At 40.9% G+C, this 18912-nt stretch overlaps 1 protein-coding gene across 1 annotated transcript in view; it reads left to right on the forward strand.

Moving 5' to 3' along the window:
- The window catches only part of SEMA3E (semaphorin 3E), a 328199-nt gene that overhangs the window by 95530 nt on the left and 213757 nt on the right, over positions 1 to 18912 (forward strand). Inside the window, exon 2 of the mRNA XM_025181682.2 lies at positions 15104 to 15911. Within this exon, the coding sequence (XP_025037467.2) occupies positions 15797 to 15911 (115 nt within the window). The 5' untranslated portion in view covers positions 15104 to 15796. The remainder of the gene's footprint in view (positions 1 to 15103; positions 15912 to 18912) is intronic.

Consider the following 18912-nt stretch of genomic DNA (forward strand, 5'->3'; position numbering starts at 1 on the left):
TTGCATTTCCATTTTTCTCATTTGCATTTCCCCTTTCGGAATTGGAAAGCCATCTAGATGCAGCCTAAAAGTATCAGTGGAAGAAATCAGTTTGGTAAATTTAACATAGTCAGCAATTTTTCAAAAAATTAATACGTGAAGGAAAGGCAGGTGTGACTACTTAATTTTATTTGTAGGAAAACCTTTTAAAAGTACGTTTTAACCCAGCCAAGATATTCACTGTGGAAAATCACTGGCTCTTGAGCTGGAAAAAAATTATCTTCAGTAAGACATAATTCCTCCCAATCAAGCCATAGCTATTTAAGCACTAAAGACTACTAATGTAGTAAAGGCCGCTGGTCAGCTGTTGGTGTTATTTGTGTATACATTTCTAAATGCTTATAGGAGCATCAGATTCACTGTAAACCAAGGGTGGGCAAACTACAACCCATGGGCTGCAACCTCGAGTTACCACAGGAAGCAGGGTCAGAGACACTTGCCCCACCACACACTGTGGCTCCACCTTGTTAACGGAAGATGCTGCCATGCCCCCCACCCTGGCTCCTACATGTAGGAACAGCCAGGAGGTGTCATATATTTCCCGTGCTCCAAGTGTCAGCTCTGCAGCTCCCATTGGCTGGGAATCATGAACAAGGGGAACAGTGGGGGTAGCGCCTGTGGATGAGGCAGCATGCAGATCTGCCTGGCCATGCCTCCACTGCCTCCAGGACCTGCTTGAGGTAAATGCTTCATGCCCTGATCCCTCTCCCACCATTGGAACCCCATGGTAAATCCTGCTAAATCCCATACTAGGGATGTTAAATATCGAATAATTGACTAATCGAATAGTCGATGCATTTTGCATCGACTATTCAATTAGTTGATAAGGCACCTCCACTTTTGAAGTGGAGCACAGCCTTAGGGCTGTTGCTACATTTCAAAGGTGAAAGCACTGCGCGGAGCCCAGGGGACCAGGGGGAGCCCAGCGTCAGGCTGCATGCGGTGTTTGAAAGCGGCAGCGCAGTATGGAGCCTACGCCAGAGTGAGTGAGGGGTCCCTAGCTGATCCCGGGCTCCTCACGGTGCTGACGCTTTGAAGTACCCTCTTTTCTTCCCTCTCCTTGCTGCCTCTTTCTGATAGAGGCAGCAAGGAGAGGGGAGGGACTAGTTGACTACCCTGTAGACCAGTGGTCCCCAACCTTTTGAGGTTGTCGGGCGCCAGGGGGCGTGGCCGTTCGCCAGCCGGGCACCAAGGGGCGGGGACAATTGCGTGCCCGGGGACGGCCCCCCCCATAACCGCATGCCCGGGGGTGGGGCCCCCCCATAGCCATGCGCCCAGGGCCGGTGCCCCCTCCAAGGGTTGCGCGCCCGGGGCCGGCGCCCCCACCCTCAAGCGTCGCGTGCCCGGGGCCAGCGCTCCACCCGCCAAGCGCACCATGTTGGGGACCACGGCTGTAGACTATCCAATAAGCATTAGCTTATCGGATAGTCAACCAGTCATTCACATCCCTATCCCATACCTCTATTTCTGGCCCTACCACGGAGCTCTCACCCACAGGCAGAGCATTTACCCCATTCCACATTCCAACCTCCTACCCCAACCTCCGTACTCCTAGGCATTATTTCTGGCCCTACTCCAGAGCTCATATCCCCAATTGCCTCCCCCCCCCCCCCCCCGCTTTCCACACCGAAGCCCTCAATTTCATGAGCTTTCATGGCTCTCTATACAGTTGTTTCCATACTGACATGTGGCCTTCAGGCCAAAACATTTTCCCACCCCACCATTAACTACATCTCTCGTCTTGCAAGGATGTTCCCAAAATGTCAGTGAATATGACAAGAAATATTCATCTTTCAAAAAGGCCATCCATTCTGCTGAGCACTTTTGTTAAATAGTCTGAGTGCAGGATAGAGCCAAAAACTCATGAGTCCTAATGAATATTGGAACATAGAAATTCTCATACAATAACATACTAATGGTCCACTGAGTGGATCCAATCAGGGAACATAAACAGTACCAAGATGTGACATAAATGACTTCTCAAGTCTCTTGAATACTGAATACTTGCACCACAACAAGCAGTCTGCAGATAAGCTATCAATTAAAATTTGTTCTCAAGAAATAATTAAACATTTTTAGTTGTACATACACTAGTAAAAATTTCAGTCTGTTTATGGACAATTTGTGAGAAGGAATAATGTGATAGACTGGAATAATAATCTGTTAAATGTGAAATGCCTGGTCAGGAAAGAAAGATTGTTTCTTAGATTTCAGTGATTAGAACTCAGGACTTTGGCCTTGATCCAGGAAAACTCTTAAGCATTCCTGTATTTAAAACTAAACACTTGAAGTCAGTGGGATTACTTGCATGCTTAAAGATAAGCATGTTCTCAAGTGTTTTGCTGGGTCAGACTGTTGGTATATACAAAGGAAAAGTATTGTAATTCAGTTGCTGTTTATAGGCTATGTTATGTTTTTTAATATTTGTAAAGCCACATACAACTCTATGTCTAACTAAGGCATTTTATCTAGCCTGGAAAATAATCTGTAACGAATACATAGATTGAATATATTCTGAATTATTATCAGTATTTTAATGGTGAATAAAATTCACTGTAGCTGAAGTGAGCTCTCTGGGACAAATTATGTGCCAGTATAAATTGGAGAGTCAAGATAGGTCAAATAATATCTTTATTGGACTAACTTTTACTGGTACCAGAATCAATTCCCTCTGATCATATTTCCCAGATCTGAAGGACAGCTCTGTGTAAGCTCAAAGCTTGTCTCTCTCAAACAGAAGTTGGTCCAATAAGAGATGTTACCTCACCCAACTTTTTTTTTAATATTCTGAGAGCAACACAGCTATATTAATATTGCATTCATGTTATTAATTGGCACAGCTCTGCTAATTTCAAGGCAGCTGTATCAGTTTACTTCAGCAGAGAACATGGCCCATTGCCTTTTGTTTCTGTATTATGTAGTAATTAAGTATTTTGGGGAAGGGATAGCTCAGTGGTTTGGGCATTAGCTTGCTAAACCTGGGTTGGTGAGCTCAATCCTTGAGGGGACCATTTAGAGATCTGGGGCAAATCTGTTGGGGATGGTACTTGGTCAGTCCTCCTGTGAGGGCAGGGGACTGGACTTGATGACCTCTGGAAGTCCATTCTAGCTCTATGAGGGTATGTCTACACTACCACCCTAGTTCAAACTAGGGTGGTTAATGTAGTCAAGCGAAGTTGCAAATGAAGCCCGGGATTTAAATATCCAGGGCTTCATTTGCATCTTGCCGGGCGCCACCATTTTTAAATCCCCGGTAGTTCGGACTCCGTGCCCGTGGCTACACGTTCCACGAAGAGTAACGGTAGTTCGAATTAGAAAGCCTCCATATATGTTTTGTTTTATAAAATATGAGGGAAAACAAAACCAAAGGTATGAGAATAGCTAAGACTACTAATCTGCTATACAGCAACCAAAACATGAAGGTATGGATATTTTTGAACCTGCCAAATGCATTAACATCTAGTGAACATTTTCATTATAATTCTTTTATAGGGTTGCCAGATACTTTCACAAAAAATCCCGTACATGGCAGAGGAAAAAAAAAACATGCTCCCCGCTCCCCGCACCAGACGTGGCAGGGAAAGAACATCTCTGCTGGCCTTTCGTCTGAGAAAAAACAGAAAATACCAGACATTTTACGTGTCTGGTATTTTCTGGGTTTTTTTACCAGATAGGAACCACAAATACTGGACTGTTCAGGTGAAAACTGGACACCTGGCAACCCTATTCTTTTAAACTTTTATCATAACCACTTTTAGGGTAGTTACACTGAATATTAAAGTGTAGTTTGAAGCAAAACCACATAACTTGATGTAGTGTAAATCAGGTTTTCCTTAGGCAACCATAATTTGTGCATCCCTCTGGTTTTGCATACTTTAATGTTACTATTTAAGTCAATACACATGTGCTTTCTGTTAGCATGGGGAAATTGTAGCAGACTAAACTGTGGACTGGGCTGCTTTTGGGGAGAGTCATGCCCTCCTTTGGTGTTGGAGGAAGATGGTCACTTATACAAAAACAATACATGATTCAGAGAATCCCTGCAAAGAAGTGTGGTTTTCAGTGGCTGCTCACACAGAACACAATCTCCTATATAAAGAGTGTTGTATTTGTCTAATTGATCAAACTTTTAATTGCTGATTTCCCCATTAAACACATGGTGGTTTTGTTCAATTCAAAATAGACATGAGTCAGAACCACAAATGTTACAGGATCATGGAAGTTATAAAGTCTTTTCCTATTTCACACAGTACATGTGTCTTCCAGAGCAGGATTGTCTATTTATAAATGATGGGGCTTCCACCGCATCCCTGGAGAGACTATTCCACATCCTAATGCATCTCACTGCCAAGAGGTTTTTTTTCCACAACAGTCAGCCTAAATATTATTTTTCTTGGTTTTATTTTGTTACTCCAAATTTTATCTCCAAGTATTACATTGAAATCAGCTCACTCTCTTGTGGGTTTCAGATCTGCATAGATGGTTAATGCCTCTACTCTTAGCCTTAGATTCTACAAGTTACTCTGTGTGGGCACAGGAGTCCAAATGGACTGAAGTAACTTTCAGGATGTGGCCCACAGTCTTATTAGCAAATCTGCACGTACTTTTAGATCCCAATTTCAAAGGAGTTTTCAGTCAGGTGTTTGATTTTTTTCATGATAGGGAAGACTAGCTGCAAAAATCAGATTTGGATTCAAGGCTGGATTCCAAATACAACATCCAAGGGTTTGAATTTAAAAAGAAATCTATGGCTACATCTAGACTGGCATGATTTTCCACAAATGCTTTTAACGGAAAAGTTTTTCTGTTAAAGGCATTTGCGGAAAAGAGCATCTAGATTGGCACGGATGCTTTTCTGCAAAAGCACTTTTTGAGGAAAAGCGTCCGTGCCAATCTAGATGCGGTTTTGCGCAAGAAAGCCCCGATCGCCATTTTCGCCATCGGGGCTTTTTTGCGCAAAACAGTTTTTAGCTGTCTACATTGGCCCTCTTGCGCAAAAACATTTCCGGAAAAGGGCTTTTGCCCGAACGGGAACGTCAAAGCATTTGCGCAAGAAGCACTGATTTCGGACAGTAGAATATCAGTGCTTTTGCACAAAATCAAGTGGCCAGTGTAGACAGCTGGCAAGTTTTTGCGCAAAAGCATTGGCTTTTGCGGAAAAACTTGCCAGTCTAGACGCAGCCTATTAGTATAGAAAAGTAACATTTTTATTGACATTTGGTCTATTTCTCACATAAACTGAGACGTTTTCTCTTCCACAAAGTCCTGCTAAAGGTATATTATGTTACCAGTGACAAAGTCCTCTAATTTTTACCAGGACATAAATTTATCATCGTACTGTTTTAAAAAATGAAAACAATTATAAATAGCACTTACATGGTTCACTTCATCCAAAGAATCAAAAAGAAGCAAAACTTTATTATACAAAGTTTAGCTATGGAGAAACAGTGGTACAATACATGTAGATTTGGGACAGAACTTTCAAAAGCTGATATAGGATGCTTTGTGTCTTGTGTGCACAGTTTACGAGCCTTAAGCACATACTTTTCAGAGGTGCTGAGAACCTCATGTTCTTAATTGACTTTAATTGAGCTATATGGTCAGTACCACTGAAAACAGGCGTCCAACTACATGTATCTCAATCTGCCCACTGAAAAATTAAGGCATCCAAAATGAGTCAACACTTCGGGGATAAATATCACAGCAAGTTAAGCAAAGAAAAATGAAATCTAAGTCTCTTGTCTCCCATTTGAGCTGCTATCAATTAAGCAATTAATTATTCCCACAAATCTCTGAACACATCCATGTATAGAACATCTGCACCAGCCAAAACAATAGGATTAAATATCTGTAAATAAATTACACCTGAAAGTGCTACTGAACTTTGGCATTACCGAGCTGTAAAACTGGATTCCTTAAGTCTAATGACCATTATCTCTGAGGTTATTACTGGAATGCTGTGAAATGACTGGAGAGATGAAAATATCAGAGAGACGTAGGTACCTGAGTAGATGCAGCTATGGGAAAATGCAATACCCATCCATCCTTACTAATGATATGTGTGGTCTCAGCAGGGAGGAAACATATTTCTTTGGGATAAAAGTGTTCAAATATCTAGCACTAAAACAGGACTGCCACTCCAATTGCATCTCCACAGAGTCGTAATTTAAAGGATTACCTTAATACTTTCTGATGCCTTGTCATCCATCTTGATAAATACAAAGCTGCTGAATCTTCCCTAATGAGAGTGCATTAGAATCACAGAATTTTCAGTTGGTCCCATCTGATTGCTGGTGTCCCAAAGAAATCTAATGTGTAAAATAATGGCAATGAGTACCTCCATTATACTTCCAGGACAGATGGTAAAAATTATCATTCATTGTTCATGGTGTAAGGAAAACCCAAATTCCGAGTGTAAATCTGGAATGTCCTTGTTTCAAGTAGTACATGATAAAGAGCCGTGATGAGGTGTTCTATTTAAAACAAATAATTTGCCTGTGCTAAGGAGGACATGATGGGTTTTTAAAGGTGTTTTAATTCAGAGAAAAATGTGGCCTGGAAATTCTAGGTTTGATGGTAGAGCAATGGCATGGTTAAGACTGGGATTTCAGAAGAGCTTACAGAATTTTAGTGCCTAATTCCCTTAAGGTTCTGTATCCTCATGTACTCCCTGAAACTGCTATAGGACTTGGCTATATAGATTTGCAGCCAGCACTGGCCAGCCACCAGTGTAACTGCTGAGGCGAGGCCACGGGAGGGCCTGAGTGGGCCCTGACCTATCCATCCATTTAGTATCCAGGCCTACCCAAATCAGGGCTGGAGCCCCCTGAATCCATAGCCTGGCTGCACTGCTCTCCTGCTGGAGCCACGTGCTGCTGCCCTCTCAGATCCCAGTGCTATCCCCATGGAAGATGTGTGTCATGGAGGGAGGTCTGGGTGGAGGTAGCACTGGGTCTGGAAACTGGGGCAGCCATGCACAGCACCAGCAAGAGAGCAATGCAGCCAAGCTGCCTGCTGAGCAGTAAGATGGGGTGAGGGGAAGCAAATCCACAGTTTTTCTGCCCCTCGTACCAGGGCCCTGGATCCCTTGTCCCCCTCCCCTTCTTGCCCCTTTATCCAGCACATTGAATCTCTTTAGCCCCGCTCCTCTTCCTGCCCCCTTCTCCAGGGCTTCAGATCCCTCCTGCTCTCTCACCCCTTTCTGCCCCTCCCAAAGCACCTGATTCCCCTTGCCTCCTCCCCACGACACTGCCTGCCTCACTTCCCACTATCCTGCTTCCCCCATCATTGCTCACCTACCTGAAAGCTGGGTCCATCCACTTGCCATGTCTTAGTTACACCAGTGGTAGCTGTACTAATATAAATCCTCTAGTATGAATATGTAAAATTCACCCATGCTTAAAGAAAGGATTGGTTGCACTGGTGCAAATCACAGCATCGGTGCTGGTGCAGTTGCACTAGAAATTGTTCACTTACGGCTTTAAATGGGGCAAACCCAGAGTGCAAGGCAAGGATTAAGGTCTGATGCCATCAACTTGTTGCAGGGGAACATGGAATCTGTTACCTGACCATAAAAATGGAACTGATTTTCAATTGGATTGTGTTAGAGCGCATAGGCAGTTTTAAAGCCTCCAATTCATTTGTAGTTAAACCAGCTTATTTATACCGGCTTTTTTTATTTCACCTTTAGTATGATGATCCAAATGAAATATGTCCTGAGGTTTCAAAGAGAATATGTGTCAGTTAAGGTTGTATGTGTCTAAACAACCAACGTTAATTTTGTTAATAGGTATCTCTGACACCCAAATGATTGCATTTCGTGTGTAGAGAAAGACTAATAACCAGAATGAAAAGAATAAACGTACATTTAAGGAAAATAACATTATTACATATAACCAATTATTTCCTAAATACAGTGCCATTGAAGAACCAAGGAACAATCAACTGGCAATAAAATCATTAGATAGTTTAAAGGGACATCCACATATCAATTTGATTGCTCATTTGGGCCAAAAAAAAAGCATCATTAGCTTTGACTGGGTTTTTAATGTATATTCCTCCTACTAAGTTACCGGTAATAGGAAATAGCTGGTACACATAAACACTTAGCACTGAACTTTTAACCACCCTGCTATTATTTCTTGTCCTGTGATCAGAAGAAAAATATGACACTTCATTTTTTTTGATCTTCAACAGATAAGTTACTGTTGTTATTTTTCTATTTAGAGACCATAGAATGTTTGCTAACAACAATCAAAAATCATCAAACCCTATATTCCACTAGAAAAATCAGTAATTTGATTTTTGTCAAGACCATACAATTCCTGTGACCCATGTATTAATCATGAGACAGGCACATACAGCTGATTTCAGGAAAAAAGATGTTCTGATTTGCCTTTTTTTTTTTGACTGTGAGTGATTACAATGTTCATGAAAACAACAGTATTTGAAGGAGATTCATTTATTTTATATTGTTCCCTCCCCAAAAGGCGTACAAAAATAAGCGGTCTATCTCAAGAATATTAGGTGGCTTATTGACATTCACCTGCAATTAATTTTAGAAATAACATTACTGCAAACAGCAAATTACAATAAATTCCAATACCTACCTATCAAAACCCAGGTTTATTTGGAATTAAACGGAGCATAATTTCATTGATGCTGTTTTTAATTCATAGCACTGGCTGTCAATGCAATTTTGTGGTAAGCTTAAAGTATAATCAAACTCTTTTGTTTATTGCCCCTTGACTTAATGAGATCCTAAATCACAGAGAGAATGCAAGCATTAGGGTCTGACTTCAGCAGACAAAAATCAAAGACCTGCTGCACCACCGTTTAGCTGATGTCCAGATGAAAAGCACTATACGTGAGCTAGGTATTGATCTTCTGTTGTTCCTCTGTATTGACAGCCTCTGAGAACACTGTTTCACCATCAGTTAACACATCATCATAGGGGTCAATGGGGTTATCCAAGTGGATCTGTGCCTTTCTTTCTGAGACATCCCAGAGGGTAGTATTGGGCAATTGCTTACCTGCTATGAAGGCTCTGTCATGTGCACGTTCTATCTTGCCAACCCTATTGTTTAGCACATATGTGTGGGCTGGTATAGGGTCAGTGAGGAATTTTGGGTTGTAGTACTTGCAGTATGTTAATGAAATACAGATTTATGTTGCTACTTCTTCTGACCCTACCAATGAAGTGGAGCCATTTACCAGTGCTTAACAGAGGATGAGGAATGTGTATGAATGCTAACTGGCTGAAATAAGAGATATAATAAAAATAAAATAGATACATTTCCCTTTTATTTAATTTGCCTGTTGTAGATATTTCTTTATAATAATATCAAAAAGCTGAAATTGAAGAAATAACATCAGCACCGGAGGGATATGAATTTATTCATATACACCAGCTGATAATCTGATCCAGTAAATATAAAAGTGGTGTGCTTTTTATTCTCATAGTATCATATAAGAAAGAGAAAGAGGATTCCCACGAAAGTAAAGTGTTTCATGTTCAAAATGGGATTAGGAGCAGAACTCCCGCCTGGTTTTTAAAATCTGTTAAAGCCATACTTGGACCACCCTCATTTAAATGCTCTAAACACTTCACTTTGTTTTATTGTTAGAACATTTAGAATTTGTTACTGTTGCTGGTAGCTGAGAGTCTACTTATTTATATCAAGCCATGTTTACTTTTCACAGTACACAGTGCACTTAAATCAGTTTGTATAATATGTTGGAAGTGTCTTGTTAGGAATGTTTAGATTTACACGCTTGGTTATTTCATTGGAGTTACTCTGGATTTACAATTGTGCAAATGAGATCAGAACCTGGCTACAGTATTTAACTATGCAATACACAATATAATTCAAAGTTCAATATATTGAGTTTTAAATTATAACTACAGAAATATTACTCAGCCATTATGTAACAATTTGTTGAGCTTTCTTTTCTTGTAGACTTACTAAAGAAAATGTGCATTCTTGTTTTTAGGATAGTGGTAGAGATGTAGCCGTGTTAGTCTGGGGTAGCTGAAGCAAAATGCAGGACAATGTAGCACTTTAAAGACTAACAAGATGGTTTATTAGATGATGAGCTTTCGTGGGCCAGACCCACTTCCTCAGATCAAATAATGGAAGAAAACAGTCACAACCATATATACCAAAGGATACAATTTAAAAAAATGAACACACATGAAAAGGACAAATCACAGTACAGAACAGAAGGGGGATGTGGGGGGGGGGGGACGGAAGGTGAATGCAGGTGAACACCACTTGTCATCACCTACAACCCCCAACTTAAACCTGTCCAACACATTATCAATAAACTACAGCCTATATTGGAACAGGATACCATACTCAAAGAGGCTCTGGGAGACAGACCCATAGTCTCCTATAGACAACCACCTAACCTCAAGATGATTCTTACCAACCACCAGAGGACATACCACACTAATACTAACCCTGGTACCTTCCCTTGCAACAAACCCCGTTGCCAGCTTTGTCCACATATTCATTCTGCTGATACCATTATTGGACCTAACCAAGTGAGTTATAAGATCAAGAACACATATTCCTGCGCATCCAGAAATATAATCTATGCTATCATGTGCCGAAAGTGTCCGTCTGCTATGTACATTGGACAAACATCTCAGACACTTTGCCAAAGGATTAATGCCCACAAAACAGATATCAGACAAGATCACAAAGAGAAAACAGTTTCTTGTCATTTCAACCAGAAAGGACACAGTCTCAATGACCTGCTAACCTGCATCCTACTTCAGAAGACATTCAAATCTGCACTTGAAAGGGAATCCTCTGAACTGGCATTCATGCTAAAATTCGACACCCTCCGCACCGGACTTAACAAAGCCCCCAACTATCTTACACATTACAAAGATAGCTTCCCCAATTATCACCTCTAATACTATTAACTCACAGACATTTCCCCTTCCCCACCTCTAATATCATTAACTCACTGGCATTCACCTTCCTTTCCCCCCCCCCCCACATCCCCCTTCTGTTCTGTACTGTGATTTGTCCTTTTCATGTGTGTTCATTTTTTTAAATTGTATCCTTTGGTATATATGGTTGTGACTGTTTTCTTCCATTATTTGATCTGAGGAAGTGGGTCTGGCCCACAAAAGCTCATCATCTAATAAACCATCTTGTTAGTCTTTAAAGTGCTACATTGTCCTGCATTTTGCTTGTTTTTAGGAGGATGTTATCTCAGAACTGTTCTGCCATCTGGAGTATATACCTTATGTATTTTATTACATGAGTTTAAATCCAGAGCAAATCCTCTGAAGACAATGGCGGTTACTTTGGATTTATATCCACTGAATGCAGTGTTTGTCCCTGTGTTCTTAAAGAATCTGCATTTTCCAAACATGAAATTACTTTTTCCCCTGCCAGTATCTACTCTACTGGGAAAAGGTTTCTAAGATTCATTCAGAATTAACAGAGATGAACCATTGCATTTGGTATAATAACCAAAAATATAAGAGCTAAATTTCCTTGGTTATAGATAGTAGGCTTTCAGGGTTACAGTACGACTGGTATATTCATTGTACACTTCACAGATTGTACAAGCCAGGTACTCACACTCATCTGAGATTAATTCCTAATGTTGAATGTTTATACAGTTTTTCTTCTAGCCAAAGAGCTCAGAACAATTTACAAACATGTCTTACCACACCTCTGTGGCATAGATATGCCCATTCACCTGAGGGGACACAGATTCACAAGGAGATTATCTGTCTTGCCTCTGGTGGCCAGACTTCCAGACCTGTAGCTTTCCCCCATGACTCTCATTGCACTTTCTGTGCTCTCAAGTTTGTAAGAGAAAAACAGATTCAGTGCGACCCAGACCTTCCTTCACTAAGATAGCAAAAAGCCTGGAAAAAGATGCAAAATAGGAATTCTTCTCCACAACTCTACCAATCCCCTTGGACTCTCTACAAATTAATCAATCACCACATATGAATGTGATTATTCCTGTTCTTGTGGTCCATCAGTTCCTCTTCTACTCCATGCATCCCCCACTCCAATCCCTCAGTTATCCACTTTTTTGCCACTGTTCCTCACCTAACGGCTAAGCTTTTCTCCTCAGCAGTAGCTACCACTTCTGATGCTAAGGAGATTAAGGCTGTGATTCCTTCACTTGCTCGGGGCCCAATCTTCTGAAAGCTCCCCCTGCCTGACACATTCCATATCTCCCCTGAGTGTCTCGTGCAGTTCTGCTATAGAGTTGCCAAGTGTCCAATTTTCAACCAGAACTTCTGGTCAAAAAGGGCAATTAGTGGCTCTAGTTAGCTTTGGCAGGGCTGGCAGGCTCTCTGTCCTGCTCTGGGTGGCTCCTGGAAGCAGCAGCATGTCTGTCCAGTTGCAAGACACAGAGGTGTCCAGGGAGGCTTTGCATACTGTCCCTGCCCCGAGTGCTGGCTCCGTAGCTCCCATTGGCTGGGAACTGTAGCCTGTGGGAGCTGCAGAGGGTAATGTCTCTTCCGGAAGGCAGCACACACTACCGGGCCACCCCTAACCCTAAGACCTGAGGGACATGTCACTGCTTCCAGGGAGCCCCTGAGGTAAGAACCACCTGGAGCCTGCACCCCACACTTCAGCCACTTGCCCCAGTTCAGAATCCCCTCCTGCACCCAAACACTCTCCTGGTTCTCACACCCAAACCCCCTCCTAAGCCCCCTCTCACATCCAAAACACCCTTTTTGGAGACTGCACCCTGCACTCTCTCCCACACCCATGCCCCAGCCTTCAGCCCCTTCATACACCCTCAGCCCAGAGCCCATCCCCCCTCCCACACTCAACCTCCCTAACTCAGCTTGGAGCCCTCTCCCATGCTCTCAACTCCTCAGCTCCACTCCCCCGCTCCTGCATTCCAAATCCCTCACCCAACTGAAGCTCTCACCCCCTCTCAAATCCCACACCACTGCCTCAGCCTGGAGCCCCCTCCTACACTCAAAACTCCTCCTTTATGGCCCCACCCTAGAGCCCATACCCTCAGCCAGTGCCCTCACCTCCTCCCATAACTCAAATCCCTTTGGTGAAAATTGGTGACTGAGAGTGGGGGAGAGGGAGTGGCAGAGGGAAGAAAGGATGGAGTGAGTGAGGGGTGGGGCTCTGGAGAAGGGATGGAGCAGAGGATGGGGGCTCAGAGAAGGGATGCATCAAGTGTGTTCAGTTTTGTGCAAGTAGAAAGTTGGCAACTCTACTTAAAGAGAGTAACAGGAAGGGAAGGCGGGTCAAGGCCTCAAGGAATCAAAGAGTCTCATTTCCAACCAAAGAGTCTCATCTTGTAGCCAAAAGGTGAAAATTAGGCTGGGCAGGTCTTGTTGATTCTATCTGAACCAAAACTCTGATCCTTACTTGCCATTTTATGTTTAGTGTTACATGCTGTAGGTACAGAAATACAATACTAACAGTTTGGGGTGGCAAGAGAGTTGCCACTTCCTCGGTACACAGCTTATCTTTACACAAATGTGCATCTCTCTCCATTTGGAGCAGAATTTGGCCCATAGTTTTTAGCCAGGTACCGAAGTTTCCTAAAGTATACATAATTACGTGCATTAAGTTTTGTCTGTGAGGGTTGAACCTAATGCAGCACGCTAGAGATCTGATCAGTGCCAAACCAGATAATTTGCTAAACCACATGAGATCAATATTATCTAGCTACGTTATTAACATTTCCACTGATTACTGGGCTCCTAGAAAGCATTTACGAATAAATTAGAGCTAAATAACAGCACAGAACACTGAGAGCCTGTAAACAAACTTTGAGACCACGGGAAACTTGGCCACACCTATGACAAGCAGACATCCAGCTATCTAAAATCATGCTGGACTGCAGATGTTGCCAGACCAGAGAGTGCCAGACTAGAGAGAGTCAATCTGTAATGGACTCCTGAGGCCCAAGTGTTTCAGAGGTGCTGAACAGGTGCAGTAATTCAAATGATATAAGGATCTGAAGAACAGAACAGAATACTGGAAAACAATTTGGAGATTTTGAGGCTCATACTATGTGGATTTGTTTTTCATATACTGTAGTACACTTGCATTCAGAACTTTGCCACCTACATGGGGATCCTCAAAAGCCTCAGAGAAAAAACGCTGTTTTGATCATCCCAAATTTGCAGTGTTCCAATTTTAGGCTTAACTTTATACATGAGAGAAAAACAAATCCTCTAGTATTTTAAACTCCGTCAAAAATATTCTTTTATTTAGGAAATACGCACATGCAGTTACTACAAGTGCATAGAATCTCAGATAAAACTCATTGATAGTAACTGGAATCTCTCCATTAATCTTAATACACTTAATACACCAGCTTTTTCGTTAAAATTTACAGCACATTGACTGAGCCTTGTAATAGTTCTGTGAGGTAGGTCTTTTAATACCCATCTTGCAAATGGTAAACTCATGCACACTGAGGTCAGTGTTCTGCTCTAAGGCACACTCTAGGCACACTCCCTCATAAATGTATTCCAGATGTAAATGAACACATTTTAGTTATCAAAGCTTTGTTTTTGAAACAGGTATCTTTTCTAATTATAGACTGTGAACATTTTCTCTGTTTTCTCAGTTACAGTTTAAAAGATGGTGGATGGGCATTTTAAGATCTGATATTGCTTTATCATAACATCGGAACAATACATTCCCTTTGTTTATACATGTCATGTACGTGTCTGATCCTGCCAACACTTATTTGCATAAGCAGTTTTACTCACCTGTTTAAATATCTTTGGGATCAGATCCACAGATCATATGAAAAGGAAATATAATGGAAGGACTTTTCAATACAGAAATTGTAATTCAAAGGGTAATTGAACTCATCAAAGTATCTTTCAGATAATATGAATAAAAAATAAATTAAATAAAACAATAAGGCAGTAAAACCTGGTATTTATATATGTTCTAGTCTATGCCATAACATGCTGTTTAATTAGGATAAATGATAATACCTTTAAACACTTAATTATAGGGTTAATCCTGCTCTTTAACTGTTCTGGAAACAACAACTAAAATGACTTTCTAAAACATATTTTCCAAAGGGAAGGGAAGAGGGAATCCTGGACCCTATTCTGGTGCCTGAGAATGTGAGATCATTCAGCAACTGGAAGGATTAGTGCACAGCACAGGATCCAAAACACTTTGCAGAAGCGGCAAGTATTGCATATTGCCTCAACCCTTGCTGAACTTTCCCAGTAAATACAGCATGCTGACAGCCTGGCATCCCTGCTGGGTGGATCCTACAACTCCAGGAGGGAATGGCACTTCTTGTTTTTAATTAGAAAAGGTGAAAGGTGAATTAAAACTAGCTGCTTGGCAAGTCGGAGCAAGGGGCTGAGTTCTGAAGAGCACCAAGGAGGAGCCCCCCCAACACCCCCCTCCCCGAATGAATTGCCGAGCAGGAGGGACTGAAAATACAGCTTCTTCCTGAATTCACTGGCAGAGTTACTGAAGAGAGCTCAAGACACAACACTGCAGGGTAATGTCTTGGAATGTCCTCTCAGTTTATAAACAATTGTGTCAGAGAGAGAATATTTTTACATGACATTTGCACAGCCTGACAAATGACAATGTGGGGCTGTGTGCTATTCTGAGGAGAACTGAATTTCCCACAGAGATCCCCACAAACTGAACAGAAAAAGAGCAAGCTGCACTGGAAAAGTCAAAAGTGGAACTTGAAGCTTTTCAAAAACAACAACAAAGTGAATAAGCACAAGAATTTGATCTTGGGCAGCATGGCATCTACTAAGGACCTTTTAATCCTGGCATTATATGGCTTGTTACTAGAGTTACGGACCGGATGTCATGCAACAGATACCAGGCAGCCAAGGTTACGTTTGTCACATAAAGGTAGGTCAGTATGTCAGCTAAGATTTTTGTGACAAATTCAATCTTGCTGTAATTCCACCACTTCAGTGGAATTACTACACCATGGGTGAATTTGGACCCATTGCAGAATGAATTATTCCTATTCAGAAATATATGAATGTTTTTTTTCCCTTTGATTAATACAAGATGATAATTGTAGGTAGCAAGATTTGTTGTAAAGCATTTCTACTGATTCATGCTGGCTACTGCAATAGACTTTTACACCTGAGATTGCATTAAACAAGCTAGCTAGTCATTCTGTCATTATTCTCTATATTCTGTAAAGATAGTTTTCTTAACAAGGATGAAATGCAATACTATCACCGAATAATTTATGATATGCCGTCTTCCACTAGGTAAGTCCTAAACATTTAAATGTCTGTTTTATACATTTTGCTGTGGGTTCAATTTACATTGTGTATATTGTGGGGGGAGACTGAATGCCCATACAGCTTGATGAATCATCTTCTAAACTAGCGCATGTCATCACACTATAATTAAAATGACAAACTGCCAATATACGTCTGCTTCCAGTTTGACTTAATTGCCCAAAGAAAAATGCTGTTTTACTATGTAAAGGAGTATGCATATAACACTCTAAACTCTTGCTTTTAGTTGCAGTTTACCTGAAGTTTTAACCCCTTCTCCTTAACTCCAAATATAATCCTCTGGGTCAAATTATGCCCTCATTTGCACCTGAGGAATAGAGTCACACAGGTTTAAATTTGTTCCCAGGTTAAACACTTGTGCAATTCCATGCAAGTGTAGTTCTCAGAAGCAGCATACACAGATGACATAACTAGAAAATATGCAGCAGATTGTTGTTGCAGAAGAAGTTAAAAGGATAAAGCGTGCAACATATTCCCTTGGTCTGTCACTTAGAAATGTTTTTATATTACCTCTTGCACAAAGATTAAAAGAGAGCAACTCTCTGCTTTGCTGACCTAATAAGAACTGGGATGTGGAAGAGGAGAAAGAGAAATACTGTACTTACTAGATAAAATTACTATAGTTATTAAAACAGATCACCAAGCTTTATCAGTCTGAAATATGTTATAATAGCTATTTAAAAACATGTATTAGCATCAGACTATGAGTGCACATTTTACAGTGTCTAAACTACCATGAGACTAAACAGGATTTTATTGTCTTTTACATTGCAAGCTGAATTACCAGTTATGGGAGAAAGAAAGAAAAATCTGAATAGGATAATTGGTTTGAATGGCTTGCTAGAAGGCTAATAGACATGGGTTCTGCTTTTATAGACCCATGGAACACTGTTTAGTGGAAGAGAGTCTTGCTTAAGGAGTTATTTGTAATTGAACCAGTGACTACCATCAATGAATGAAATTAATTGATCCTAGTTTTACACAGGAAACCGTATTTTTTTTTTACATATGATTTTCAAAATATAGTAGCAACTATTGAGAAGCGTTGATTTTATCCTTTTTTATGGATGCAACCTATTCTAGTGTCAATTTCTTGTTAGGTGTAATCAGAAAAACTGTAAGTATGGCTATTATAGATATTACTTGATGGTGGATGGGATGGGGAAGAGGAAAAAGGCCACATGAATGAGATAAATAGTTCTACTGTTGTGCTAATACAGGGCTTAGTTGCCATTTTTGGCAAGCTCCCTATGACGACTCTGTAGCTATTGAATATTTACACTCTCAGTGAGGCAACTTGTTTTTCCACTGGTTAGAATCAGTGTGCATTTTTCAGTGTTTGCTGCTTTCATTTTCAGGGAGCTAATAATTTGTTTATAACACCTCCTAATTCCGTAATGCTTTTATATAGATACAAATGCCAGTTTCTTACTCAAGGCCAAATTTTGACCCCACTGAAGCCATTTGTGACTGATTCCAATGAATTTATTGTGAAGAAGATTTGGCCCTAATTTATTGATTTTGCTTTCTGATATGAGCGCACTTATCACCACCCTATACTGTGTCTTGTATTATAAGCTATCGCCTTTGCTGTGTATACATATTGTGACTGATTTTACAAGTTACATTGTGCATATTTAAAGTCAAAGGTTAGAAGTGGCATACCTGTTTTCATCCTGGGAACAGCTGTTGTAATTCTCCCAGCCAAAAAAATGTAGCATTCAAGAGCAATACAATGACTAAATACCCATGCTCTGTTCACTAACCAAATATGAATAGCCGCGGGGGTCTCCCATCTTAATTGTTAAGTTACAGAGGTCTGTTGCTCTGGGTACCAAACAGGGAATAGGGTCATTCTAAAGAATCTATAACTAGTCCTCTTTACAAAGTTAACCTTTGCTTTGGAGTCAGTTGCCATGTTCAGATAGATGACAAAATTCATATGGGTAGTTACAGTACGTGCTAGCCTTAAAATCTGAGCAGAAACAAATTTATAACAGATACCGATTTATGGCACTGAATTTGATATTGACATTCCCCCTGTTCTTACAGTATACAGTAGTGACTAATCAGGATTTGGGGGACTATATGATAGACAGTAAAACTGAGTAATATGGCCAAGAGTCAAACACTTTTAACTCATCTGTTTAAAACGATCTAAAAAATTCCCACAAGCTAAAAATTAAGAAAGGAGTTTAACTTCTTAATATCTAGTTTAATTTTAAAAATGTCTTATTAGAAATAGCTATGAGGCAGGAGATCCTTAATCTACAGAGCAGGTAAGGACTTGTCAATGGCAGTGCAAACTTTTCATACCCCTGAGCAATAATATCAAGTTCCTGATGCAGCAGGGTCACCTTAATGGATGAGAATAGCAGTCACTACGCTAAGAAAGGGACAGATTTTGTACACCTTACTTGTGTATAAGCACCTACTCACATAATTAGCTTTAGTAGCAATTCATGAGCAGCAGTACATTCCTGAGCCTAATGAAAACTGTATTGGTGATTTTTAGGAAAGGATGTCTGTCTGTAAGAAACTGGGGCTACTATTTGTTTACCCAAATCCTGTTGTCGCTCCCACTAAAGGCAATG

The sequence above is a fragment of the Pelodiscus sinensis genome, chromosome 1 (assembly GCF_049634645.1).
Source record: "Pelodiscus sinensis isolate JC-2024 chromosome 1, ASM4963464v1, whole genome shotgun sequence".
Classification (NCBI taxonomy): Eukaryota; Metazoa; Chordata; order Testudines; family Trionychidae; genus Pelodiscus; species Pelodiscus sinensis.